This window comes from Sciurus vulgaris (assembly GCF_902686455.1).
Source record: "Sciurus vulgaris genome assembly, chromosome: 4".
NCBI lineage: Eukaryota > Metazoa > Chordata > Mammalia > Rodentia > Sciuridae > Sciurus > Sciurus vulgaris.
In genome coordinates this window covers 87,704,140-87,731,993 of record NC_136464.1, presented here as the reverse complement: position 1 = coordinate 87,731,993, position 27,854 = coordinate 87,704,140, and the positions used below count along the sequence as shown (strand labels likewise).

General features: G+C 47.7%; 1 protein-coding gene and 1 long non-coding RNA gene across 9 annotated transcripts in view; one reads left to right on the top strand and one right to left on the bottom strand.

Annotated features, from left to right (window-relative positions):
- The window catches only part of LOC306660492, a 38,927-nt gene extending 38,577 nt beyond the window's left edge, over positions 1–350 (bottom strand). For both annotated transcript variants that reach the window (XR_013763648.1, XR_013763649.1), the window contains exon 1: positions 219–350. This is a non-coding gene — a long non-coding RNA (uncharacterized lncRNA). The remainder of the gene's footprint in view (positions 1–218) is intronic.
- LOC306660491 (cardiac-enriched FHL2-interacting protein) lies at positions 256–26,201 on the top strand. 7 transcript variants are annotated; one of them, XM_079138761.1, is made up of 4 exons: positions 259–277; positions 2,316–2,419; positions 18,394–18,496; positions 21,088–26,201. In XM_079138761.1, exon 4 carries the CDS (start codon positions 21,235–21,237, stop codon positions 25,534–25,536), a length of 4,302 nt encoding a protein of 1,433 aa, XP_078994887.1. In that variant the 5' UTR covers positions 259–277; positions 2,316–2,419; positions 18,394–18,496; positions 21,088–21,234; the 3' UTR covers positions 25,537–26,201. The 7 variants fall into 7 exon arrangements, with proteins under 7 accessions (XP_078994890.1, XP_078994887.1, XP_078994886.1 ...); XM_079138760.1 differs by lacking the exon at positions 259–277 and adding an exon at positions 1,854–2,193; XM_079138762.1 differs by lacking the exon at positions 259–277 and adding an exon at positions 7,027–7,122 and having other exon boundaries at positions 2,200–2,419.
- The last annotated feature ends 1,653 nt before the right edge of the window (positions 26,202–27,854 follow it).

Here is a 27,854-nt window from a genome sequence, read left to right as displayed (position 1 = left end):
TAGCTAGATGGAGCCTTGAGCCAAGCTCTGAGGGTCTTGCTGGGACAACTGTGCTTTCTTGTTCCGTCCCGACCCCTCCTGCTGACGTTATTGACAAAGCTGCCTGCCATTGCCCGGCCCCCTGAATGTTCCTTCCCCTGGTCACCCTCGAGATTTTCTTTTCTCAGTCAGCAGCTTGAAGCAAACACCACCAGCTCCAGCCACAGAGCACTGCTCACCATTTCTAGGATCCTAAACCAGACATGAGGTCATGCTCTCCACCTGTGAAGAATTAAAAGTAAGCTGGGAAGAACGAAACTGAGGCGGGGAGGAAAGCGAGTTAGGAAGAGCAGGGGCCTCGCTGAGTGCTGCAGCTCCTGTTACTAACACCCCTGCAACTGCCTGCGTAGAATGGGATTCAGTAATGCGAGGTTTCCTAACATCTGGGGCAAAATGATTTGAGTCAGACACAGATGACATATGAACTGGCTATAAATTAGTTTCCATGTTGTAATAGGGGGAAAAAATTAGGTACTGTTGTTTCTCAGATATTGTTGTTTACCATAAAGCACTGTTGATTTAAATAATTTAAAGTTGACTTAATAACTTAAAAATTTAAGTTGACTTAAATTTTCTTTAAAGGACAATAATAAGCAAATAATCTTACAGATGGTTAAGACTGTGGCAAAAGTCATGAAAAATAACAAATAAGTGGCTAACATCTGGGAAGCTTTATAGTACATGAGCACAGATGTGTTCATGAGCAATTTTGACCCTCAACCCCACAGATCCTGGGTAAACTGAGGCTCAAGAGCTGAAGTGATTTGACATTGGTGTCAAAGAGCTAGGAAATGACAGAGCCCAGGCTACAAATCCTATGTACTAGTTTTTAGTGTTGGCTCATGTCTCAAGTTGGCTAATGTTTGTTTTGACAAGCAGAGGAGGTGGGTGCTGTGGGTAACATTAAGGGGTTCACGCTGAGCCTGAGTCATCTCTGAGTGCTCAGCAGGAAGCAGGTGCCAAAAGGCAACTGGCAAGGCTAGCAGGAGAGGGTCTGCACCTTCCTGGTGGGGGGTGTGACACCCTGTCTACAAGACAATGAGGAGCTGTTCTTTCTGATTTGGTTCAGACAAAAATATATAGACATAGGTCCCCGTGACCCTGACCACCAGCAGGTTCAAGACTGGAGGTGGTGCCAGGCCCCAGTTGGGGCGGGGACAAAGGTTGCTGCCCTTGAGGAGCCCAGAGGAGCAGGAGGGGCAGTCCACAAATAGATCCAGAGATACAGTGCGCTGCAGACTTCCAGGGGCTTTGGACACCCTATAGAACCGGGCACTGGCAGGGGCTGGTCACCTCTGCTTTCTCAGGCCACAGAGAAGGGGAGCATGACAGTGACCTAAGAGCTGGCACAGCACAAGCTAAAGCATGGCAGATAGAAGTTTGGGGTTTGTGGGCAGTTCGGGGAACAGGTGGCCCTGGACCAAGACAGAAAGCATCCATTGGGAAGGCAGACAGCAGTTTGTCTCAGGGTCATAAGTTGCTGCTCCTCCTAGAGATGGAGAGGGGAGCCCTTGCTTGGCAGAAGGGATTTGTCCTCTGATTCTCAGGTCTTACAAACAACTGGGCTTGCGGTGGCCACACTCCCCAAGTGGACACTTACCTTGCCTCTTCCCCGATTATTTCATATCCTTCTGCAACCCTCACCCTGAAACCCAGCCTGGCCTTCCTCCAGCCTGCAGTTGGGCATATTATTTTGCTCCAAAAGCACAGCAGAGTACGCTCCTTACTCGAGGAATGCAGGCTGTGGTCGTCCAGAGCCGATGATGAAACGGGCTATTTCTGCTCTGGGACATCAGCAGGCCTCCAGGCGCTGGCTCCAAGGCACACACACTATCGTGTTTTTAATGTTTCCCTAGACAAGTGCTTTCTTTCCCACCTTGAGAGATTTTTACTTGAATCTAGGTGCTGAAATAGCTTTAGAAATCATTCTGGATTGAAGTTGGAATTGTGGTGAGGGTCCAGCTAATCAGCAAGCAATTTCTCACTCCCCAAGTTATCTATTACCCGTGGCTGATCTGGATGTAAAAATAGCTGCTGAGGCTGTTTGTTTAATCTGACTGTTACTTGACACCACGCGGGTGTTGCAGTGTGGACTGTTCGCCTCTTCCCCACCAAGAACACCATTTGGTTTCCCTCGTCCGGGTCTCTATTTAGGTAAGCTTCTCAGACTTCCAGTGTCTGGCCAACTTCTGGTCACTGATTTTCCTCAGGTGGGCAGGTTTGTAAAGAATAGAAAGTTTGGATCTTCAATCCATCGTATTCCCATCTCTGGGCAGCCCAGCTCAAGAGAAGAAGTTCGGGCTGCTGGGCAGAGCCAGGCTGCTCTCCGTTCCTAGGGAGGCCTGAAGAGCAAGCAGCTGGGACACGCGGAAAACGGAAGGTACTGTCCACGCTGGCCTGGCTCCTTGGCGTAGGCAAGGAGTCTCAAGCTGGTGGCAGGAGGAGCTTTTGCTCTGGGAGGGCTGGTGGTATGTTGGATGTGCAGGGTAGTGTGGGAGGCAAGGGCATGTTGGGTGCTGAGCTTCCCAGCGTGCTGGATCACATACAGAAGACAAGGTATATACATGTGTGATTCTGCCCTTCGGTGCTGTCTGTCAGTCACTCTGCTCCCTTATGGCTGAGGGAGCACATGCCTGTGGATGGGCCCAGTCCTTGTGTGGCCAAATGAAGACAACCATATAGTCACAAGTTGTATGGCAGTTGGAGTTGGAGGTGGTGGCTCCCAGTACTGTGCCAGGCAGGATCATACCTGCTATTACAAAAAACAGTGGTTATTGAAACATTCTGGCCTGTGGACCCTGAAAGCACACGTATCCCCAACCCAAAGCCCTCCACGGATGGCCTGTCTTCACACACTGGGGCCCAGTGTAAAATCATCTCTCTTTTTTTTTTCTTTGTTGGAGAATTGATGGGTGAAAAGAATAGTTTTGGATATGTGTGAAAAGCTAGATAGCCTTAAGAAAAATTATTTAGGACCTTAAAATACTCACAAAATCATTGGAATTCAAGGGAATAGATTAACCAAATGTGCATGTTAATTGAGGTCCAAATTTCCAGCATTTGAGAACCCTTTACAATAGTAGTTGGTGAACTATGTATGGCCTCTGGGCTGGGTGCCTGGCTTTGTGAATAAAGTTTTATTGGCATACAGCCACACTCCTTCATTTACATATTGTCTTTGGCTACTTTTACACTATACCTGCAGAGTACATGTCTGCAAAGTGAAATCGTTTTCTATGGGGCCCTTTACAGAAAAAGTTTGCAGAATGCTATTATACAAGAAAGCTTCTTGAGATAAGTCAATTTATATACTCACACCCCACCCCACCCCTCAAAAATAGCAATAAAAGGTTTTGCAGCTAATAAAGCCCTTGAAGAAGACCCTTCAGGACGAGTGGTTGGCTGGCTCTCAGACTTCTACCCCTCCCCAGGGCCTGTATTTCAGGTCTGGTGGTTACAGGAAATGTTCAGTCTGCTGTAGTGGCCCTGGGAGGGTTGGCTGTGCAGTCACCAGATGGACAACGTGTCTGTGTGACCCAGACCAAGCAAGGCAGATTGTGCTTATCGGATAGTTTATAAATAGCCACCTCCGGGTGACCCAAGTCCAACTAGTGTCTGCCCCTGGATCCTTGGGTTGGAAACTATTGTGCCTGCTCTTTGGTGACCAGAAGCTCTTTGGGATGGGAGCAAAGGTGCTGGGGAAGAGGGGCTGAGAGAATGCTGTGTCTTCCTGGAAGCAAAAGGCTTCAGTCCCCTGGAAACGTAGAGAGCTGGATTATGTGGGGGAGATAAGGAAAGCTGGCTTTGCATCCTTGGAGGAAGAGCACATCCATTCTCCTGACTTTTCCCGGCAGTGTCTAGGTACTTCCTGCCCCTTTGCTTCTGACCCTAAGGATGCCCTGGAGACCCTTCTGAAGAAGGGAAGCCCCATTCTTGAAATAGGCTACTCCTCCAGCCTACCAGTCTCAGTAACTGAGACCTGCCCATGGCATCGAGGCTGGGCGCCTTCCTTGCCAGCCCTTGGGGTTTTGCTCTGTCTGTCCAGGGTTAATGGAAAGAATTGGAGGTCTCTGAGAGAAGGGCGCCTGGTTAGAAGCACACAGTGCTGACATTCCCCAACAGGGTCCATGGAGGCTGCAGTGGGTCTTGTTTCAATTTGCATTTGAGGATTTAAACCCCATTTCACCAAATCCAACCAATCCGTAGCCCTATAACTCAACCTTAAGTTTCATTTAGTTAGTTGGAAAAAAACCCAAAGGCCTCTTAGTCTCTGCTTGGTTCCCAGGGGTTGTGTGACATGAGCTGATAGGAGTGGCCAGAGGCAGGAGGCCAAGGGGTCAAACAAGGATCACAGATCAAGACCCAAAAGTGGAGCACATGGAGCATATGCTGATGCTGAGGTGTGGCAGCCCAGCATAAGTCATGCTATTGTGGAACATGGCTGGATGCGTGACAGTGCAATGTAACACGCAGCTCCTGAAGTCAGGTGGAAGGAGAGGGACATTCTTTGGGACCACAGCTCATGAGACCTTCCGTTCTCTGCTTGGCCAACCCTCCAGCGTCCAGCCCAGACAGGACACAAGCACAGCTCAGGCATCCAGGCCCCAGCAGGGCTCCCAAATCCCATAGTTTCTTTAGTGGAGTCCAGGACTCCTTTGGGCCCAGGTCCCTTCTTTGCCTGCAATGTCCCTTCTCCACTGGGCTCAGCTGCTGGGGACAGCAGGCTGGGCTGAGAGAAGGATTTTGTCTCAGCTGACTCCCATCACAGAGTCTTCACCTGACGCTGGAGGAAGGCAGTGGGGTCTAGAAATGCTTAGATTTGCTGAAGCGCCTCTCGAGGGGTATCTGAGATCAACGTTGCTCTTTCTCATTCCTTTCCATGGCTGGAGGCTGGTTTCAGATCTGGTACTGCTGAGCCCCCTCTGTGAGGGCCAGGTCACACTGCTGCTGCCCCTTGGCTCTGTCCTGGGGCCCCTGGATCACATGCAGCCCCATCAGTTCATCCCCTCCTGTGGCCTTGTCTGACCCTGAGAGGCAGGTCAGGCCTGAAGGCTGCAGAAGTCAAAGGAACAGAGTTCAGAGAACAGGGTTAAACCTGCCACATCAGAACCATTTCTTGCCCTCAGTCACCCCCACCCTTGTTCATCATGGCAATCCAGTGGGCAAAACCTTAGTAGGTCTGGTTTTATTTCTGGAGGTTATTCAGCATGGTGGTCCTTGTGATACTCTTCACAGAGGCAGGCACAGGCTCAGAGAGATTAAGTAACCTGCTCAAGAAAGCACAGTAATCAGAACTGGAGATCTGTGTCTGGAGCCTGTATCTTTCCCAACTACCTGCCTATACTACAGCTCACATCAGCAGCCAACAGACGTGCTAGAAAGGAAGCCATGTCACTCATCGATGAGTCAAAATCTTAGGAAAAGTCAGGTGCGCCTAGGAAAGCACACAGGCCTCATCCTGTCCCTTGCTCTTAAGGAAGATGTCTAGGACAGAGCAGGATTCCATACAGTGCCTCTAAAGCCTGCTGGCTATGCAGGTTCACAGAACAAATAGATCTGAGTCACAGGTCAGCTCTGCCTCTTCTCAGCAAGCCTCCTGAGCCTCAATTTTCTCCTCTGTAAAATGGGAACAATTTACCCCAATCTCAAAGGCGCCTATGAGCATTAAGTAAACAAAGGCACGAAAGGCCTTTGAAGTGCAAGAAGTTTAAGAATTGCTTCCTGCCCTCAACTGTCCTTTAGTGATTTTTTTTCCTCCTACTTAAACTCCAACTTGGATTTCTACCTTCCAGAGGTCACCAAGGAAAAAGCCTCATGCTTCAGAATTCAGCTGATTCATGCTATTTCTCAGCTGGTGAGCAGCTGGAACCAGGAAGGACTGACCCCATGTGCCCAGGGTGACCACTGAACATTTGCACATGATCACCTTCCATGATTACCCTCTCTCTTGTTCTAGAGTGGGTCATGGATCTGTGTACCTTCAACACTTGGGGAGGATGACCTAGCCCTAAGTGATCATGATGTTCCCATGGGTGTAGCAAGGCTTCAGAGCACAAGCCATCAGCCAGGACACCCTGCTCCAACCCCACCATCCACTCCCAAGGACAAGAAAAGGGTTGAAACTTCAGAGCCACATTTACAGAACTCGAATCTTAAGCCTCAAGGGCAAAGGCAGGAGTCTTCATTTTAACTGAGCATACAAGGTTTCCTGATGTTGGTTAGGTGACAATCTAGGAAATGCAGACACGTATTCCAAGGGGAGCATCGTGCTGGACTTGCACGTGGGGATCACTGAGCAATCAAGGAGGAAAAGTGTGTTCTAAGCAATGAGGGGGGTGAGTGGTTGACTGAGACAGAGGAACCAGACCCCAGGGGGCAAACCCAGGAGGAGCTTCCAAGACAGGGAAGCCCTCCAGGACTCTAGTCAGTCCCAGTCCATGCAGGGCCTCTTCCTTTCATGTGGGAAAAGGCACAGCCAACCCAGTGATTCTAATGACCCCTGACCCTGGATTAACTGTGCCATATGATGATAACAACAATGAGGTCTATTTGAGAGTTGCTAGGAGCCAGCCACTTCACAGACACAAGGACCCAGATACTTCACCCTCATGACAACCCCAAGAAGCAGGTGTTATTTTTAGTCCCACTTTGCAGATGAGGAAACTGAGGCACACACAACTAGTTCAGCCAGGATCCAAGCCCAATACAGTCTGGCTTCAATCCATGTCCTTCACACTAGGTTATACTGTCCCCATCTGGGGTTAGAAATTATGAGAATTGGCATTTAGTGAGCAGCTACTATGTGCTTTATCACATGAGCTCCTTTGACACACATGACAATCCTGTTGCCAGGTGTTATTACTGCCATAGTAGATATGGGATTCTTCCCTGCACTGTCTGCTTCAAAAACCTTAGTCTGTTCAGGCTTCAGTAACAAAAATACCATAAACTGGCAGCTTATAAATAACAAATATTTATTCCTCACAGTTCTAGAGGCTGGGAAATCCAAGATCAAGGTGCCACTGGCCCCAGTGTCCTCATAGATGGTACCTTCTTGCTGTATCTTCCCTAGGTGGGAAGAAGGCAAGAGAGCTCTCTGGGATCCTTTCATAAAGGAACTAATCCTGTTCATGGGGGCTCCACCCACATGACCTACTCACCCCCAAAAAGGCTGTACCTCATGACACTTTCACACTGGGGATTAGGGTTCAATGCATGAATTTGGCAGGGGCCTCATCAGACCACAGCAGTCTCTAATGGTGGGAGTTTCCATTTATCAAGTCCTCACTCTGTGTAACTGTCTGGGCTCTTGTCGCTTTTTAACTGTGTCCTTCCCAACCACCCAAGGAAGTAAGTACCAATAACTGCAGATGAATGAACAGAGCCTGGGAGACGTGCTGTGAGGTGCTGCACAGAGCTAAGAGGCGGGAAAGCTGCTCTCTCTCTTTCCATCACCACCTTCTGTGGTGTGCCCAGGCTGGGCCCCACTGGCTGCTTGTGCACAGCCTGGGAGCTGAAACTCTCTAGCCTCCCAGCTGCTTTAGAACAAGCTGTCCCATGAGTCTTCTCTCCTTCTGCCCTGGGGACCCCAGCAGCATGCTCTCCCCTTCTACAGCATAGTCCCTTGGAGAGGAAGGCATTTCTAATCCATCTCTGCACCTCATGTATACATTATCTACCCTGACTCAGGCACAGGACAAGAGCAGACAGGGCACAATCCACCACTGCACCCAAGCGACCCAAGCATCTATGACTTACCAGTTCAAGTTCCAATGCTGGAGCAGCTTTCTTCAGGTGTGGCCTCAGGCCTTGCAGCAACTTGGCCCCTGGGACTTACTAGAAATATGAATGCTCTGGGCCCACCCAGAGGCCCTGGCAAGGCCCAGCAGTTTAATAAGCCTCCAGGGCACTCTGGGAAGCCCAGGGCCTGACCTGACCTCTGACTCAGGCAAGGAAAGGGGACATGTTTCCGTCATTGTTCTCCAGCTCAAGAGGAGACTCTGCAAGGAACACATCAATCACATCAAGGAACACTATTGTTTTAAGTTACTTACCTGTCTTTCATTTTAAAATTCTTAGAAAGACAGGCCTGGGTAGCCACGTCTGAAAGCTTGTACTTGCTATGAGAAAATCCATAAAGGAGCTGCCATTCAGCTCCTTGTGAGTATGTCAGTAACAGGTCTGAGCCCCTTCCTCTTCTTTTCCCCATCCAAACCCACCCCACTGCCACAGTCACACAGGTTGAAGAAAAGACAGTCACCATCTACCCACCAGCCCTCTGCCGTTTCCTTCCCAGCCTCCAGCAGGGAGGTGAGAAGCTCTGTGGAAGGGTTAGAAATCCTCAGACGTGCTCTGGGCAGGGTTCCCTTCTCCTTGTCCCAGGTATGCACAGCTTCCAAGGGCCAGAGCAGGGAAGATGGCCTCCAGGGGAGAGCCAGGTCCAATGACACCTTCTCTAACCTTACCAAAGCAAAGCCTCCTGGTGAAAAGAATAACTGTGAGAAATAGAAGAGGAGGTCCCAGGAGAGAAGCTGCCATTCATTCCCTGCCCTGTGTTAACGAAGTGAGCACCCACTGCCTCTCTCTACCTTCCCTGCAATCAGAGGGCAAAGAGACCTGGGTCTGAATTCTGACTCTGTATTCTTTGTCCATGTGATCCTGACAGAGTTCCTCAACCTCTCTGATCCTCAATTTCTCCACCTAAAATTTCTTTGGCACCAGCCCTGCCTGACTTGCCAACTGTTATACCATTGGGCGAGATTATGGATAACAGTGTGTGATGGGGATCAGGAGGTCAATAAGCAGGATGGATGCCTGGGAGTACCCCTGAAGTATGGATGCTCAATGACAGCTCTTCCACCTCTGCTTTGCTGCTGTCATCCAGTTCTGGGGTGTCACTTCTCAGTTGGGGGAATTAAGTTCATAGTGTAGACAACTCTGTAGCAGTCCTGAACCCCATGATTCCAGGGAACCCTGCCTAGAATCTCCACTCCCTGCCACCCCTGATATACTACAGAGTTACCTGCCAAGAGTCCCCTCCCCACACTGTCTAATTCCCTTCCCAGAACTAGGGAGAAGATGATTGCTAAGGGACACCCCTGCTCCCACAATCCCAAATGCCTCTTCCTCCAGGGGGCTCCTCCCTAGACAGGTTTTTGCAAGGTGAAGTCCATCAGGTACAACTGTCTCTGACTACCAGAGGGATTTCTGTGAGTATCAGACTGCCAGGTTGGCCATTCTACTCGACCCAAGGTGTCCAACGCAAGGCTGAGGCTTAAATAGAATGGCTTGTCCTAATTCTTTCTGATTGTGGAAGATTTTAATCAGAGATTCCTGTGTCCTAGTCAATAAGGGCACCACAGGGTTCAAGGTCTTACACCCCATGCTATGGAATCCCAGGTGTGATGAGTGGAATGCTGGGAACAGAAGGATATCTGGTCAGACATCTTAAAACAAAGCTCCAAGGAGAACTGAGGGTAAGAACAGGGGCTACGGGATATGTTTTAGTTTGGACAGATGTCCCCCAAAGGTTCATGTGTTGAAGCATGTTCAGAAGTGGGAACTGGGGATGTGATTGGAGGGCTCTGGCCTCATCAGTGAATTAATCCACTGATAGATTCATAATTCTATTAATTACTGGGAAGTGGATCTGACTGGAGGAAGTGGGTCACAAAGGTCATGTCCTGGAAGAATATAGCCTGTCTCAGGCCCCTTCCTTGATCTTCCCAACTACCATGAGCTCAGCAGCTTTCTTCTGCCATGCCCTTCTGCCATGATGTTCTGCCTCACCATAGGCCTAAAGCCAAGGAGTCAACTGATCATGGACTGAAACTGCAGAGATACCTAAGGAAGCACCATGGTAACACTAGCAGTGGGAGGCTGAGCTCCTTCCTGATGAAGGGAGCACCCAGAGGCCCTGCCTTGACCATATCCAGTCTCCTGACCATAAGCATTACGAAGAGTGATGGCCAGCACCATCCTGCCTCCAGAAGTGAGCGGAAACAAGGAGGAGGGTGGGTTGATAGCTTATGGGTTAGACTTTGTGAGTGAGACTCTACCCATATTAAAAGCAAGGATAGTCAGAGCCTGCTGCCATTCGAGTGTGCCCCAGAGTCCATCCCACCTCAAAAGGACCAACATCCACACTTCATCTCATCTCTACCTCTGGATGTCAGATTGGCATCAGAAAATTGGCCATGGCTGCAGATCAACACCTTTGCCCTAGAGATCTGGGTTAAACATTGCTTGGCCTGACAAGGTTGTCAGGGATCAGGAACAGAAGCTGGAAGTGGACAGGTTGTTCTTTCTCCTGTGGCTTCTCATTTCTCTGGAGACTGGGGTCTTCCTCTGAGTGTGTGAGGCCAGGAACAAGGGAACCTTAAATCTACATTAGACTAGGCCTGGCCTTCCCTGTGCCTGGCTCCCTGGCCTCTAACTTCAGACTCAACCCAGGTCTGAGCAAATTCATAAGCTTCTGGGGAAACGCCCCTTCTAGACACACAGACTGACTACCCAGGCAGACTCAGCCTCCAGTGAGACTGAGCTCCACAGAGAAAGCATCTCTCCTCAGACTCTTCCCAAAGGTACATGGGCAGCCACGGTGACCACACCATCATAGACAGTGCAAGAGCTGTTTTCTTCATCTGTGATCCCTGGAAGACCTGGACTCCCAACAGCTGCAGAGTTTAGAGGTCCCTGCACATGTGACATGGTTTGTGAAGGATTCAGACTCTTATCAGACCAGTGCCAACACTAGGATCCCCAGGACCAACCACATTGTATTCCTGGGGCTGGATAAAGCCAGCCTTGTTCTCTACTATGGCACAGGAGACTCAGGGTCAGTTTGAAAGCCATTGGCTTTCACACTCTAGCTCCTGCCTTGAAGGTTGGTCAAGCCAGGCCAGCCTGACCAGCCAGGCCAAGTCATAAGCTGATGAACATTCCCTTGGGTGCCAAATACCAGATCAGTGGAGCCAAATTGGTTAAACCAGATATGCAAGACTCAGGTGCAAATCAAGATGCATTTTATGTGTATAAGAGGTGCTGCCCAATAGAAGCCAATTTGCAATCAGAGACCAATGTGCTTTTACAAATCAACACCAGGATTCATCCAATCTCACAAAGAAAGGGCACCCTCCTGCATATGGCTACATATCCAGCACCAGAGCAAGGTGGGGCAGGCACATATTAGGTGATCAGTGAGTAGTTGTTGAATGAAAGAGCTTCAAGTTCAGCTTGTGAGAGCACACATTTTCTTCCAGGAGAGTCTAAATGAACTGGAAATTCTTGATTTCCAAAAATCAGGAGGGGTAATAAGGACAGAGAAATCATCATATCAGGTGAACAGCCAAAGCAGAATCATCATGGGGCCAGAGAACAGGACACCAAGGTCGAGGATGAGGTGTTACCCAGCTCTGGCACTGGTGGCCTCCATCACTCACTTTTCCCTTGCAAAGAAAGGGACAAACAACTAAACTAGGGAACCTCAGTTTCCCCCACTGTAAGATGGGGAAGGAGGCCAACTTTGCCAGGTTTTACTGGTGAATCAATGAAGGTGCATGGACCAAAAGACTACTGCTCCATAGACATCTACCTATGTCTGCTCCCCTCTCCTGAAGGCCCCCAACTGAGGAAGCTAATTTTGCCTTATCGCTATGTCACTTATTGCTATGGACTTTTTGTACTCCCCAAATTCACATATTGCGATCCTAATTTCCAACAGGATGATATTGGGAGTTGGCCCCTGTGGGAGGTAATTAGGTTATGAGGGTGAGTCCTTATGAATGGGAGTAATGCTCTTATAAGATAGCCCCCTCTGTCTGTCTCTCTCTCTCTCTCTCTCTCTCTCTCTCTCTCTCTCTCTCTCTCTCTCTCTCTCATATGAACATATAAGAAGGTATTCATCACAAGTCAGGAAGAGAGCCCTCAGCAGACAGCAGATCTGCCAATGCCTTGATCTTGAACTTTGCAGACTCCAGAACTTTGAGAAAGAAATGTTTATTGTTTTAGCCACCCAGTCTACGATATTTTAGTTCAAGCCAATTTATATACTTATCTCATAAAATATAGAATGCGCACAGGAACATTCCCTCTGAAACAGGAGGACTGTTGGCCATTGAACACAGAGGTCAAGAGCTTGGCCCAAGACTGGCCAGCAAGTCCAGAGTAAGGGGCTGGGGTGGGGTGGGGTGGGGTGATGGAGGCTGTGTGTGCATTCATAGCTAGAATGAGGATTCTAGGCTGCACAGAGACAAGGGAGCCATCCTAGTTCACTACACTGAACCACTTCTTAAGGCATGCCCAAGTCGATGCCTCAAAAAAGACCAACCCAGAAAGAACAGCAAAAGGAATCAATTCCAATTTGTTAGGGCCTTCTGGGTGTGATAAAGCCAACCTCTGTCATCTCCGCTGTCTTCCTGCTTCCCCTTTACTGAAAAGTGAAAATATCATTCAATTAATGTAATTAGATCTACCCAAAGATCTTGGGCTCAAAAACCACACTACAGCAAGTGGTCAAACCCAGCAGCCAAGCAAACCCCAATGGCTTCCTGTGGAAAGACAGGGAGCGATGCAGAGCAGAATGATATGGAAGCTCAGAAGCATGCCCTGGGCCATAGAGATTACCCTCCCAGGTCTGTGGGGCCCGACCTTGAGGCCACCTAGCATCAGAGCCCTCCCTATGTTCACCAGTTGAATCAATAGTTCTACTCCAATAGTTGCCATGAAAAGTTGAGCTGAGAAGATCCTTGGGACGTGACATGACAATGAAATGAACACCCTCCTTTTGTCTACTGGGCCCTTCAATTCTTCCATGCACTCCAGCCCAGGAGCAGTAAACTTGAGGAGGGTGTCTCCCAGAAAACTCCCATTGGATCCTGAGCCCAGGGGCCAGAAGTTCAAGGTTTCGTCCTGGAGAAAGTGCAGGGTAGTCAAGTGGTGAACCCGAGCTGAGTCTCAGTCCAAATTCTTTTTCTTTACATGCTGTGTGACACAGCAATATTTGGCACCTCTCTGTGCCTTCATTTCTCCACCTAGAAAATGATAGTAAGGCACGCTCAATTCTCTTAAAAGGGCTTGTGAGAATCAAACAAGATAGTGAATGCTAAAGCAGGTCATGACATACATGAGCCATCACTGTCACTGTGTCATCCCAGTATTGACTCGTCATACTGACTCCTACTGATGGTGAGCCACTTTGGGTGCTAAGAGTTTGGTGTGGTCCTTGGGTTACCAAATTTAAAGGAAAAATAAATAAGAAGTCCAGTGGAATTTGAATTTCAGATGAGTAATTTTTTAGTATAAGTATATCCCACATGTTGCATGAGATCTACTTAAGTTTTTAGTGTACTTGATATACTTTTTTAAGTATTTATCATGTATCTGAAATTCATACTTCACTGGGTGTCCTGTATTTTTAACATTCTCAATCTGGTGAGGACCCCAGGACCACAAAGGCCTGGGTCCCAAGCCCTGCTCTGTCACTCACCAAAGAGAAAATATTCTCATCTCCTCTCTGAGGCTCAACTGTCTCATCTCATAATGATAATGCACAGCTAGATCAAGGCAGATGGTCCCTCACCTGGAGCCTCCAGGGTCACCCATCAGAACTCTGGTTCTGTGGGACCATCTCTCCTCAGTTGGAGGGCTCAAAGCAGTAGCTGTATGTGATGTATCTGGAACGGGACTTGGAATATATGGTTGGTATGCAGGAGTCACTTCCATGGCCACTTCCTGGCTCACAGCCTGGGGTGCATGAGGGTCTGCAGTGGACCAGAAGAAATTGAGCTGTCTGACATTCTCTGGCTTGAGATAATAAGCAGCCGAGAGACCCATGGGAGATGTGGAGCACGTGAAGTGACTGAGCTTTCAGCCCTTCCTCCATCTGTATGCCACACACTCCAGCAAACCTCTGTCATCACATCCTTGTGGCCCAAGAAGTGCTCTCGGCAATAGCAGCTGGACACTTTTACAAAGTACTACCACACAGCAGGCACAGTGTCAGTCAAAAACCAATGAGTCCAGGGATGTCCCTCCAAAGATCTCAAAATCTAGTTGGAGTGATGGAGTCACAACAGAAAAATGTGAAATAAAAAGTAATGCAAGTAATTAAAGAAAAACAGATTTTACAAGAATAGAAGGAAATGGTCAGCAGCATAGCCAGGGGACAGAGGGACATCCCAGAGGAGCCAGTCCAGGACACACATCCACTGCATTATAGGCTGGGAGTAGGGAGCATGAAAGGAGGTCAAGGTCCCCTTCAAGAAGACTTTGAGGTCATGCATAGGCATTTGTAAGGGGTTAGGAGAGAGGATAAATATCATATCTACAAAAAGCAACACATACCGGTCCTTGACAGTACAACAGCACCATTCACATGACATGCCAAAAGAGCAGCACATGAGAAAACATTTTGGAAAAGTGATAACTGTGCAAAGAATATTTTGGTGCTCATCTTGAGAAAAGACTGGTTTGTGGGGAGGTGTGCTCAAATTTGGCTTCTTTGATATACTCGGATTCACAACAAGGAGAAGACAAAATGTGTCCTCATGTGTGACTCTCCCACCTCAAGGCTCTGCCCTTGTGTCCCCCCCAAGCACATATTCACCATTCATATGTCACAGTCCACCCATTTCTCCCAGGGATCCTCTTTCGCCTCGTGTACTATGGTGTTTTGCAGAGCCTGCTCGTACTGATGCACTCTTGCTCTGTGTCCAGTGTCACAGGATGGGGGACTAGAAGTCTGTAGAGAAGAATGCTGTTGAGTTCTGCAGGGTTGAGTTTCATAGGGCAGAAGCAAACATTTCATCTGTTGATGCCCATCATTCACATGATGTATCATTTAATGACCACGTGCAATGTCGCTATAAACAGAATCCCAGTTAACCCTTTAAGCTCCAAGTTGCCAAATCTGAAAATATTTCAACAAAATTGATACAGGTGCATTAAAATAGGTGGCAAATAATAATCTAGAGCTTATATGTTCATTAATTATACTAACAATTAAAATTATTACATCATACTATGTATGACATACTATAGTGAAGTTTTTTATAGTGTTCCATATCTGGAATGATGGGACAATATGGGGTACATTCAACAGATAGTTGCTAGACACTGGCCCTCAGAGCACCTCAAAGCCACTCCCCAACTGGAACACTGAAAACAGGGAAACAGGGAAATGGCATAGTCATGAACTTGCTCTTTCTTTCTAATATAAATGCTAACCAATATTGAAACTCAGTTCTAACTTAGTGGTGTATGCTGTGGTGTGAATGGATGTCTTCCACCCAGCCAGCCTGTGAACATGCTAAGAATAATCTGGTTCACCCACTTCCATAAATTTAATTTGTTTTAGGACTTGAAATCAAAAAGTAATTAAAATCCATTTGGATTCAAATTCACTAATTTGGAATTTGTGATCATTCTACAATTACAGATTATATTTGACTCAATAAAATAAATCCTAATTAGCCAATTAATAGCATGAATAATGTCTTGGTGGAGAGATTTTCTCATGTATTTAACAGATATCTCATGCTGTGCACATGAGGAAGATATGGAGAGCTAGACAAATGAGCACCCAGGCTACAGGACAGACAAATGTCAAATAACAAACCAATCAGCTAAACAGCTGCAATTTTGTTAAGTGCAACAAAGAAGATGGCTATAACCTATTCTGAATGTACTGATGGGAGCTCTTGAAATAGCCTGAGGAGTTGAAGGTAGCCTATGCTTTGAAGTATATGCAGGAGTTAACTAGGTAACAGAGAAAAGAAGGAAATAAAAGAATTCCAGGCAGAGATAATAATAAGTGCAAAGGTCCCAATGCAGAAAGTAACATAGCAAGTTGAAGAAGCTGAAAAAAGGTCAGGGTAGCTAGAGTCAATCATCAGGGGGAGAATAGTCCAAGAGGAGGATGGAAGGGAGATTCCTTGTTAGGAGGGTTAATTTTCATTCTTGAAAACTTGGAAGACATCAAGAGTTCTAAGCTACAGGTTGGCAAAAACAGATTTGAGTTCTAGAAGCTTCATCTGGGTGGATGAATATGAGCTTCTGCAGAAGTCCAAGGAAGTCATGATAGCTGCTTGGGGCACGTAGTGACCATGGAAATGGAGACCAGCATATCTGGGGCAAGAGACCCCTGAAAGATGAACTTACAGAACTTGGAAATGGATTGGGTAGGAAAAGGCTCAGGGAAGAGGGAAAGGGAGAAGTCGTGGGAGGAGGGAAAGGGAGAAGTCATAGGAGATTCTCAGATTTGTGAGATCCCCAGAGAAGGATGTGAGTATGAAACTCTAGAATACACAGGTACAGAGCCGTCCAATGGGCAGTTGGAGATATGGGCTGGAACCAGACAAGTGGCATGGCCTGGGCACATTGTCAGTGTGTGCTGAGACCAGGTATGGGTGAGATCACCCATGTCCACACTGCAGAGGGAGAAGAGAAGCCCCAGTGCTGGGAGCCAAGGAAAGCCAACCCTCAGGAAGAGGAAGACAAGCGGCTGACCAGCCAGACAGGGAGGGAGAAGTCAAGAGTCAAGGTCCCTCACAAGAATACAGTGGCCAATAGTCTTGCTTGTAGTTTAGAAGTCAGTCAGTGAACATGACTCATTGGAAGGCTCATCTGGACCAAACAGAGGGGGCAATGGTAAGGGGTACAAAGCAGAGCAAGGAGGGTGAAGGAAATAATGGAGGTAAGGGTAGGATAGGAAGCATTTAAGAGAAATAAATGCTTTTGAAAGCCATAGATATATGCAAGGAATTTATCATGCTGTGATTAAGTATTAACTTTTGTTTCTGTGTGCTCATTGGACCAGATTCCAAGACCTGGTTTCTAGCATGGCTCAGCCCTACGCAACTTATCCTCAGTCATGTCATCTGAAGGTACTCACACCACTCTACCTGCAAAGGGCTGTATGCCAACTCAGGTTGGCTTCCTTCACATGACTGAAAGTAGTGAGCAGGACAGTTTTCCACAATGGTCTCTGGAAAGGTCGTTTCAGCAGCAGTGGCAATGCTTCCAGGAGGCTGCTGGTCAGGAAAGAGCCCAAGCACAGAGTGATAGGTCCCCTAAATGTCCACAAAATTAGCGCCACATCATTCCACTCCTATGTCTTGTCCAAACACAGCACCTGCTGGACTTTATCCGACTCCTTAAGCCGTATCTCAGTGATACAAACATGTCAATCTGAATTTTACAAATGGTCTTAAGATCCATGGTCATGGGTCTTTTTTACTAAAATTTCTATTATCTTGCTCCTTTGTTTCCTGTGCCTCAATTTTCCATTCATGAAACACTAAGTCAGAATAAAGATAGCCAATTCAGAGCATTACTACAAATATTGAGCTTCTATGTTGATATGCTCAGCATACAAAGGCATGTAAGACCTTCTTCCAGGATTCAAGAAACTTTCCAGTTGAGGAGAAAAAGAAACAATTATCAATTTCTAAAGTATATTGGTTACGACATGTGATCTGCAGCAATACAGCATGAGCTATGGGAAGGTAGCCCCAGCGTGATGTGGGGACAGGACAGGAAAGAGCCCATCTGAACCAGACTGGGGAGTCAGGATGGGGCCCCACCGTATGGTGGCAGAAACAAAGTACCTTGGTGACTCTCCAAAGAAATGTACTCCCCAAGTTTGAGTTATTATGATTATTAATATTATTAATAAACTATCTTAGACTAGATTAATATCCAGGAGCTACAGTCTGGGGAAGGTCTTGTGAAAGCCCCAAGGGTCTGCATTTAACATTTGCATAGTGGGTTTATTTTAATTAGTTTACACTTCATTCTGAGCACTCTGAAAATTCTCCTGGGCAGCTTTTTGGTTCTTTTAGCTGTCAAAATAGATACTCGAGCCTCCTGCCAACAATAAATTGAACAACGTGCTGCTGCTGGCTGAGTGGACTTGAGTTTGGCCGCTCTAGTTCTATTTCCTGTAAAATCTAAGTTATTAATTCAGTGGGAAAAGGGCCTTTGCTCAGATTTTACTAAAAGACACACACACACACACCCCTACACAAACTGGGTCAAACATATTAGAAATCCCAAAGGTTTAAAACAGTTTTCTGAAATTTCTTGGGCCATCAACAAATTCATGAATATTAGAAAAATTAAACTTGTGTTAGCGTTTTTGCAAAAAACAAAACAAAAAAAAAAGCCTACATTTGGAATTTTGTTGAGTTCAAGTATAGATTAAAAAAAAAAAAAAAAAAAAAAAAAAAAGACTGAAGTCCCACTGCCGGCATTATAGCTATATTACTGACATTTAAAGATAGCTTTCCCACTGAGCATGTTATTGGCCTTTGGTCAATTGGGTTCCACTAAAATGATTTTTCCTCCTCTTCCTAGATGAGCAGTGATGACACCAAATATAAGCATAAAAAGAAGTTTTAAAACTACAGATCCTAAACCGCAGCAAGGCAGGCACCCACAGCCCCCACTAATGTAACAGGTATGTGTGTTCCATTACTGTAAGAAATACCTAAGACAATCAACTTAAAAAGATGAAAAGTTTATGTTGGTTCACCATTTGGGATGTTTTAGTCCATGGTCAGTTGACCCCATTGCTTTTGGAGGATGATCAGCTCATCCTCCTCTGCAAAAGGAGAGAGGAAGAGGAGGGAGGGACAAATATCCCAATATCCTCTTTAAGGGCACACCCCCAATGACCTAACCTCCCATTAGGCCCCACCTCTTAAAGTTTCTACCACCTCCCAATAGTGCCAAGCTAAGGACTAAGCCTTTAAAACATGGGCCTTTGGAGAACATTTCAGATCCAAACCAAAGCAATACGAAACCAACCTAAAAGCCAGGAAAACACTTTCTGTGACACTGGAAACACTTTCTGTGGTTGGGCACTGTGCTGAAGGGTACCAATGGGTAGTGAGAGAATGAGGCCAACATTATGACAGTCTCATATGACTCTAGATATTCCAAATCAGAACTGGAAAAATTACCTGAAGAAAGTTGGGAAGGAAGGTATCTCTCTCTCAGAGACAGAAGTAAAATGGTTATTTTCTGAATGCTCTATCAGTGAACATCCTTCACTACTATTTGGAATTACAATGTAAATCCAAGATCAGTTACAGTTCTTTGGCCACAGGCAACAGAAAGTGGACAAATGAAGGAAAATGGCAAGTATGAAAGGGAAATTTGTGATCTTGTGCACTCAAGGTGAAGACTGCAGCACCAGGGAAGGAAAGGTCAGGGACCAGGCAGCCCCCACGGCGTATTGAAAGCTTTACTGCAGAGAAGAACGCGCAAGCCTGTTTCCATCCTTGCCTGACTTCAGGAGAAATGGTAAAACACGTGGCCCTGCCCTGAGTCTCACATCCACATGGGGAGCCTGGCACCTTGACTCTCACACCCCAAGTCTAAATATGGTGGCAGGGAGAAGAAATTCCCAAAAAATAACAAGTGGTTTTACTCAGAGAGGGATAGAAGCTGAGTGTTCAAAAAGAAAAAAGAAAATTCTGTTAATATAATAGTAAGGGGCATTTAATTAGCTAGGGACCATTTACTTGACTCTAAGATTCTAGATATTTAGGTCTGCAACTGTCTTAATTTCATCTTAATGTGGAAGTGTAGGAGCACTAGTTTTACTGAGTTTATTACTAGTCATTGCCAAGATCAAAGTCCCAGCATTCAGGATACCAAGAGACTCCCTGGCTATATGAACAGGATCTCAAGGAACAGAAAACCTGATTTATAGTAGCTCAAACCATTAAGGTTCCCCTCGACCCTGATAACACAAACCTCAGAATGGGTTTGTCACAGCAATACTACTGAGGACCTGGGGCTACTCAACTGCCGTCCTCAGCAAGTTGGACTTTGGTGGTCAAGGCTTGTCCCATGTTATGGTTGAATGGTACCCCCAAAAATCCATAAGTTGAAGTTCTAACCTCTAATACCTCATTTGGAAATAGAGCTATTGCTGATATAATCAGACAGGATGAGGACAGTGGGAAGGATACTAATCAGGTTTGGCTGATGTCCTCATAAAAAAGGACAACTGAAACACAGAGGCAAGCAAGGAAGGAAGACAATGTTAACAGACATAGGAAGAGAACAGCATCTAGGCACCAACAAAGGAGGTCTGAACAGATTCTTCCTCACTGCCCTCCGGAGGAAACAACCCTGCTGACACCTCAATTTTGGACCTCCATTTCCCAAACTGAGACATGATATATTTCTATTGTTCAAGCATCAGCATATGGAACTTTGCTAGAGCATCATAGCAAATACAGTTTCAGGCTTCCTGTCTGCATTCAAAGCAGGAAAAAAAGGCACTGACAGGGTTTGTTCCTTTGATCAGAAAGACAAGAACATTCCTCTGACATCTGGCTGCTTCCATCCCTGTGATCAGAACCACATATTCTAGTCATGCTAGCTGCATAGGGAGCCTGTCGCATGAGGTTATATCTCATTGTGATTTTAATGTGCATTTCCCAAATAACGATCTTGAGCCCTTTACCTATACCGGTGGGCCACTTGTAGTTAGTTGGGTTTTTTTTTTTGAGAAATATCTGTTCGGTTCATTTATCAATTTTTTATCAGATCATTTGCTTTTGTCTTTTGAGATTATTTTTACTATTGTTTTAGGAGTACTTTATGTATTTTGGACATTAATCCTTTATCAAATATATGGTTCACAAATATTTCCTCCCATTCCACAGCTTGCCTTTTCATTTTGCTGACTGTTTTCTTTACTGCACAGAAGTTTTATTTGATGTAATCCCACTTGTCCATCTTTGTTTTCATTCCCTAGGACCTCTCAATAAATTTTCCCTCTTACATCTTACAAAGATGAGGCTCACCTGCACTGTGGAGGATAATCTGCTTTACCCAGAGTCTACTGACTTTAATGATAATCACATCTAAAATATACTGTCAGAGCTATACATAGACTGTTTTTTAACCAAACACTCTGTAGAATGGACTAGCTAAGTTGACATATAAAATTAGCCATCCCAGAATGTAGTTCTTGTGCAAAGCTATTAAGCTGGATGTCCTGTTCATACCATGCACTTCTTTCTTTTGCAGAGAAAAATAATCCTCATTTTGCAATTGTAACTGGTCAACAAGAAGCTCTAATTTTGTGGGAAGTGGCCTGCACCTACTCTTTGCCAGAATCATCACCTAAAGGCACCCACCAGCTGGCAGATACAGTCTTCCTAGAGCCAACAGACAATGCAGGGGAACAAGAAATGCACAGATGGGTTCAGCGACTCCTCCAGCATTGGTAGTGTGTTGGATGATGCAGACAGGGAGGTGAGCAACCTCACAGACCGGGCGTTCCGAAGCTTGTGCATCTCAGAGGACGCATCTTTCCATGACTCCAATCTGTCCCCAGATATCACCCACCAGGTGTTTGGGACATTCCACCAGGGAACAGTGAGCCACACCCATAGAAAAAGTGGCATTTGGAGCCAGCTTCCGTCACAAGGCACAGAGCATGCAGGCTGGGCAGCCACCTTCCAACAGCTACCCAAGTATGTTCAAGGGGAGGAAAAGTACCCCAAAAGCAGCCCCCCACCAACACCATCCCAGAGGAGACTGGAGATGCCAGTTTCTGGCCTGAGGAGCAGCAACAAGCCTGTTTCCAAAGTATCATCACTAATCAAGTCTTTTGACAGGACTGAGAGCCAACATTGCGACAGCAGGCCTCCCACCAGCAAGCCCCCAGCTCTCAAAAATCCCCCCAAGTTTGCCCCTCTTCCAGACAGCAGTGTCAACTTCTGCTTTGATTCTGCTTTTTTGACTGTCAGGAGGGTGCCCGCTGAAGTCTCCAACACCCATCAGAACAGCCTCCAGTCAGGCAGGAACCACGGAGAACAAGAGTCCCCAAAGAATCCAGAAATGGCCTGTCATGGCTCCGGCAGCTTTCTCCCCAAGCCTGACAATTCAGCCAGCTCATTTGAGTCAAGATTCCCCTCTCCACCCCATAAGCCAGCCAAGGCCGAACCCATAAGAGGCAAGGAATGGGTTCACAAAGGGACTTTTCTGCATAGTGAAAACAGTGCTTTTGAGTCATGGAATGCCCATCAACCTAAGCTGCTCGAGAGAAAGGACATCACTGAAACCATCCCAGAAAGTAAAACGCCCAAACATTATGAGGACGCACCCCTGTCAAGAGAACCTTATCCCCCTGAGCACAAAGTCTCTCCCTGCCCCGTCCGGGCCAGCTGCACTCAGGAAGAAAGCAGATTAGGAGCAGGGGCTCTGTCCACATCCGGACCCTGGGGCTGCAGAGATCCAGGACTCCCAGTATTCCCTGTGGAGGGAAAAGCTTCCAGCTCACAGTCTGACCCTCAGGTGAAGTCAACCCAGCCTCCATGGAGGAAGCCAAAGACTGGCAAAGGAGGGAAGGAAAGTCTACAAGACACTTTGGAAGAAAAGAAACCGACCAACAGGAGAGGCCCACCTCTGCATTCAAAGCACAACCTCCAGGGGCAATTTCCAGAAGATGAGGTTCTGGACATGCCTGGGGACCCCAATGAGCATTATAGTCCTCCTTTTAATATCAGTAAGCTCCTGACTCCCATTATACCCACCAAGCATGTCCTGGAATCATCAGACACCCAGTCAGGGGAGATAAGCCCATCCCCCACAGGACAGCTAAATGGATACCAGGAGAAGGAACCCAGTGAATGTCAGTCAAGAGACAGCTACAAATCCAAAGCACCCAGTCTGCTGTTCAACCTCAAGGATGTGCGGAAGCGTGTTAAGAGTACATACAGTCCCTCACCTCTCTTGAAAGGCTTCGATGAGAAAACAAGAATTAAGACTGATGGCCAGCAAGAACCTGTGAGCAATGGGGTCATCCTCTCCAATGGACTTGAGGAAAGCCCTCCTAGTGAACTTTCTAAGGAAAGACCAGCCAATGTCCCTAGTGCATCACAGAGTGGTACTCAAAAGGACCCTACCACTGACCTTGGTGAGTCCCCTGCAGATGATCATCCAACCCTCAATTCACATCCAACTCTCACCAAAGACCCCTGTGTCAATGGGGAGACTGCAGAAAGAAGCAGTGATGGAAAGGAAGATGCCAACGGAGATTCAGAGCTGTGTCCCACCAGGCCAGGCTGGAGTCCAGACTCCAGGGAACGCCGCTCCAGGAAGCACCTCTCCTTGAAACTTTGCAATAGGGAGCTTGAGGCTGGACAGGCTGCAGAGCAAACAAAGAGCCACCAGCTGGAGAATGGGCTCTTGAGATCCATCTCCCAAGAGATGGAGGCAGAGCGAGATATAGGACTTCAGAACCCACTCCTGAACCAGAAATTCTCCCCAGGGCCCTTATCCCCTGAGGAGGAGGATGTGTTTTACAGTGACAGCCAGTCTGATTTTATGCCAAACCTCCAAAGTAAGGCCAAATTCAGCACCAGCTCTTCAGATCAATCCTTTGCCTCATTTGATGATCAGCAGAAGTCTTGGTTTACTGAGAACCAACGAGAAGACAGGAAGAATGATATGAGTGTAGGTGACAGACAGAAGGATGAGAAGGAAAAGGTGATGGGGAAAGATGAGCTACAGCAGAATGCTTTAAGAAATGGACACATGTGCATGGATGAGCACAGCCAAGGGGAAGCACTACAGAGAGAAGAGGAAAGTCTGGGAGGAGAGAGACCCAGGAAGGCATCAATGGAAGAAGGAAATTTCAGAGGCTCTTGGATTGGGGGAAATAAGGATATGGCCCTTTCACATGGCAAAGACCCCACCCCCTCTCCATCTTCTGCTACAAACAAGCACAAACTGTTTACAATTAAAGACAACACTCTTAGAGCCACCCCTGTGATCAAACCTATCATCCTGCCTCTTCTGAGGACCGTATCCTCAGAGGACTCACTTGGCAGTGACCAAAAAGAGGAAGAATTACCAAGGCAAGGGTGGGGCAGAGATGCTGCTGGTCCCTGTGCCCATGAAAGCCAGGAAATGCCCAACACCCTGACATCCACTAATATGCAGGGTACACACTTGAAGCACATGTCCTATGAAGGCCTAGAAGACCCTGAGCAGGTATTCAATGCAGCCAGGACAGATAACTCCCAAACAACCCTGAAAGGGAATTACTCATCTCCATCACTGGTGGGAGAGGGGGACAGGATGAAGCCACCCCCTGAAGCAGCACATGAAATCATGGCAAGCGATGGCAAGAGCAGGTCCATAGACTCAGGGAAGTTGGTTGCTCCACTGCATATCCCCAGGATTGCTTTACCTGAGGACGACTTAGAAGATCAGCGCCCCCTGCAGTCACTCAGCACTTGTTGGGAGGAGCAGGCGCAGAAACAAGGTTTCCAAAGTCACTTTTTGTCTGCACCCAGAGCAGGGCCACCTGGGAGAAGACTGGTCCCTGGTGAGTTGGCCACTTCCCCCAACTCCAGCTCCCCGGGAGAGAGCAGCGCTTGCTCCCCTGCCACGAGCAGTGTTTGGGATGATGTTTCCCAGGCTCCTGAGGAACTGGGTCCTTCGGAGGAGCAGCCCCGTGCCAGCCCCTGGGCGAGCCCGGGTCCTGCCAGGCTCACTCGGAGGGAGGACCTGACGCACGGCCTCATGTGGGAGGACAGTTCCGACACCCAACACGAGCCGGGGGCGGAAGACCTCCGGACCGCCTCTCCACGAGGTGCACTGATGGACGTGGCCACCGGCTCAGCAGCCCCTCTTGAGAAACCAGGGCCTCCTGCTCTGCTGGAGAAGGCCGCCGGCAAACCACCTGCAGTCCCACCGAAAACGGAGAAGGCCCTGCGAAGGGCGAAGAAACTGGCAAGCAAGAGGAGAAAGACCGACCTGGCGCAGGAGAAGCACAGCGAGTTCTGGGAGGGAAAACCCTGCGCAGAGGACTCACAGAGGACAGAGCGAAGGCCTCTGTCACCTGGAGAGAGGTCCCGCGCCAGGTTCCCTATGGTCCGCTCCTTGCCTCCGCCGGTGCACCGCCACTCAGTGTCCGGGGTCTCCGAGCCTGTGGGAAGGCGGCCTTGGGGGCCCCAGCCCCTCACGCCCCTGCCTCCTTACCCCGCCACCCAGAAGGTCCTCCAGGATCCACAGTCTGGAGAATACTTTGTCTTCGACTTGCCACTCCAGGTGAAAATCAAGACCTTCTATGACCCAGAGACTGGCAAGTATGTCAAGGTCTCCGTCCCATCCTCTGAGGGGGTCTCCCCTGAGCCGCCCCTGCAGGATGCCCTGGCTGCTCCCTACTTGCTGTACCCTGGCTTCAGGCCCGTGCCTGTGACCGCCCTGATGCCTCTGCGCTGCTCCTCCCAGCTGTCTGCCCCTACCTTCCTCAGGCAAGGCCCCCGCGCCAGGCCACAGAGCGCCCACGAGGCAGGACTGCAACCGATCCCTGGGCCTCAAGGCGACTCCACTCAGCATGCTGCTGCCCAGCAGCCCCGGGGACCTCCCAGGAGCCCAGAGGAGGAGGGTGCAGAAGCTCCAGGTCTGGGCATCATCTCCACTGACGACCTGGAGGACTTTGCCACTGAAGGCATTTCTTGAGAATTGTAGCAGACTAACCCCCACTCCCACACCTCCCCCCAAAAAACAAAAAAGGTTACATCTGTCCTCCCAATAGGCAAACACACACACACACACACACACACACACACACACACACACACACACACACATTCACTTATACTTAGCCCTTCTAGATCCCAAAAGCCCCAAAGGAAGTAGGGATTCCAAGAACCCATGTGAAAGTCTCCCCTGGGGTATCTCTGAGGTAGGGGCACTCCTTGCATGACCAAGTCCCCTCTCCTCCATGCGTCTTCCCAGACCTGCCCCCTCCTTACCTCTTTCCCTGGCCATCCCTGCCCTTCTGTGAACCTGCATCAGGGTGGCACAGGATGCTGGGCTCTTGCACCACTCTCTCCTTCTTAAGATGGGCTTACTCAGTGACACACACCCCCAAAAGCTGAGCCCTGCTGTGGGCAGGGAGCAGACTGTCCACCACCCACTGCTCAAGGTCAGATATGGCACACAACAGCCAGGTTTCAGGTCATCACAGGTGGAACAGGCTGAGGACTGTGCCAAGGCAACCTTGCAGAAAGGATTATTGGCATGGAATAGGTTTTCTTTATCCAAAGAAACTTGCCCTTGAAAGTTATTTTCTGATAAGGAAAAGGCTATTATTTAAAAAGTGAAACAAGTTTGCCAACGTGGTTCTGTCTCTGGATTCCTGTCTTTCTGTGGGTGGGAGGTCAGGCTAATGAGTAAAGGGCCATGTACCCTCCAGGTCATCCATGGAGTCTTCCATGGCAGCCATGGACCACATGGGGTCTTTATGTTTAAAGAGAGCTGCTTCCAGGGTCTACTGTAGCCCCAGAAGTCACCTCATTCCTTCAACATCTGTTCATGCCTTTTTGGGTCAGGCCTTCTACCCTTCCCAACAGGTGCCAAGTGACTGTGGGGGACAGGAGTCTTCTAAGTCATCCTCAGGTAAAGCAATGGATCATGAGGATGTGCAATGGAGCTTCCTTGAGTCTGTGGACTTGCTCTTGCCATTGCTGCATCTGAGGGTGACTTCATCCCACTAGGGCTGGCCAGAGGAAACTGAGGCAGGCCCTGGCTGCCCTAATTTGGGGATCTATCCCTTTGCCTAGCACTCCAAAGAAGACTATATGATTCTTAAGTCCCTGGCCTTTGGAGATTTGGAAGAAAGTATCTGAAAAGTATCTGAATCAACTTGAGGGAGCTGAGTATGTAAGGCTTTGAGGGTCTGAGTCCCTCAGATGTCCCCAAGCCCTGTAGGCAGTAGTGCTGGGGAACAAAGTAGGCCCACTCCTTTCCTCTTTCCCTGGCCATCCCTGGACTTCCTGGACTTCTATGTGGAAGCTCTGCTAAAACCTCTTAATTCTTGTTCTGGGGAAAGATAATTGCTAACAAGCACCTCCCTCCTTGTTTCAAAATCCTAACAGCTGTCAAGATCATGCTTCACAAGTCCTAGGGGACCATGAAAACTGCATCATCCTGTTTCTATTCACAGAGGTGTCATTTCCACACTGGGAGGATGAGGATCAGATGCATGGATCAAACTCATTCAAATAGAGAGGACTTTGAGCCATATTTGAGGTTGTGATTGGATTAAGGATTTGTATCTGTTTCCTGAGCTAGTGTGGCCACACCTGACTTTCATTCTGAAAATGCTCCCCCACAGCCTTATGCCTTTAGGTTTGACTATACATGGTCAATCAGCCAGACCACCAGTCTGGAGTGTCCCACAGATTTGGTTCCCATGAGCCATTCACTGAGATGCGAGCAACAAAAACAAAGTTGTATTTGGATGCCACCAGCAAATCACCTTGAGGGTTCTCTTAACTATATTTTCATCTTACTAGATGAAAAATAATCTCATCTTAAAATTCTCAGAGCTCCAAGAAAATAATTGTCTAACTGAAGAAGAGGCCCTCAGTTCAGTAAAAACCATAGTTAGAAGAACTTCATCCCTACAAGAAAAAACACTTCAGGAAATTTATTTTGGGGAAGCCAGTCACCTTCAATCTGAAAGGCAATATTGGCAGGGTTATGGATAGAGGTAAACACTTAAGCATAGAGATCAATGTCATTGGAGATCAATGTCAACTTTCCAGTCCTCTTTGCCCTTGTGGATGCAAAAGAGGTGCAGGACTACGGCAGATTTCAGCATCCACTCATGACAGGTAGCAGGAATGCTTTGGACTACTGGACCTGGCAAGCCAGCCCTCACTTGCTCACAGCAAAACGTTCATGTTCCTAAATTCAGGTAATGCCCCAGGGGACAAAAGGTAGAGTCACTACCTAGTGAAAGCCAACTCACTTGCCGGTGGTATTCTCCT

Excerpts from the sequence above, each read along its gene's own strand:
- LOC306660491 (XM_079138764.1), top strand. The coding sequence starts at position 21,235 with ATGCAGGGGAACAAGAAATGCACAGATGGGTTCAGCGACTCCTCCAGC.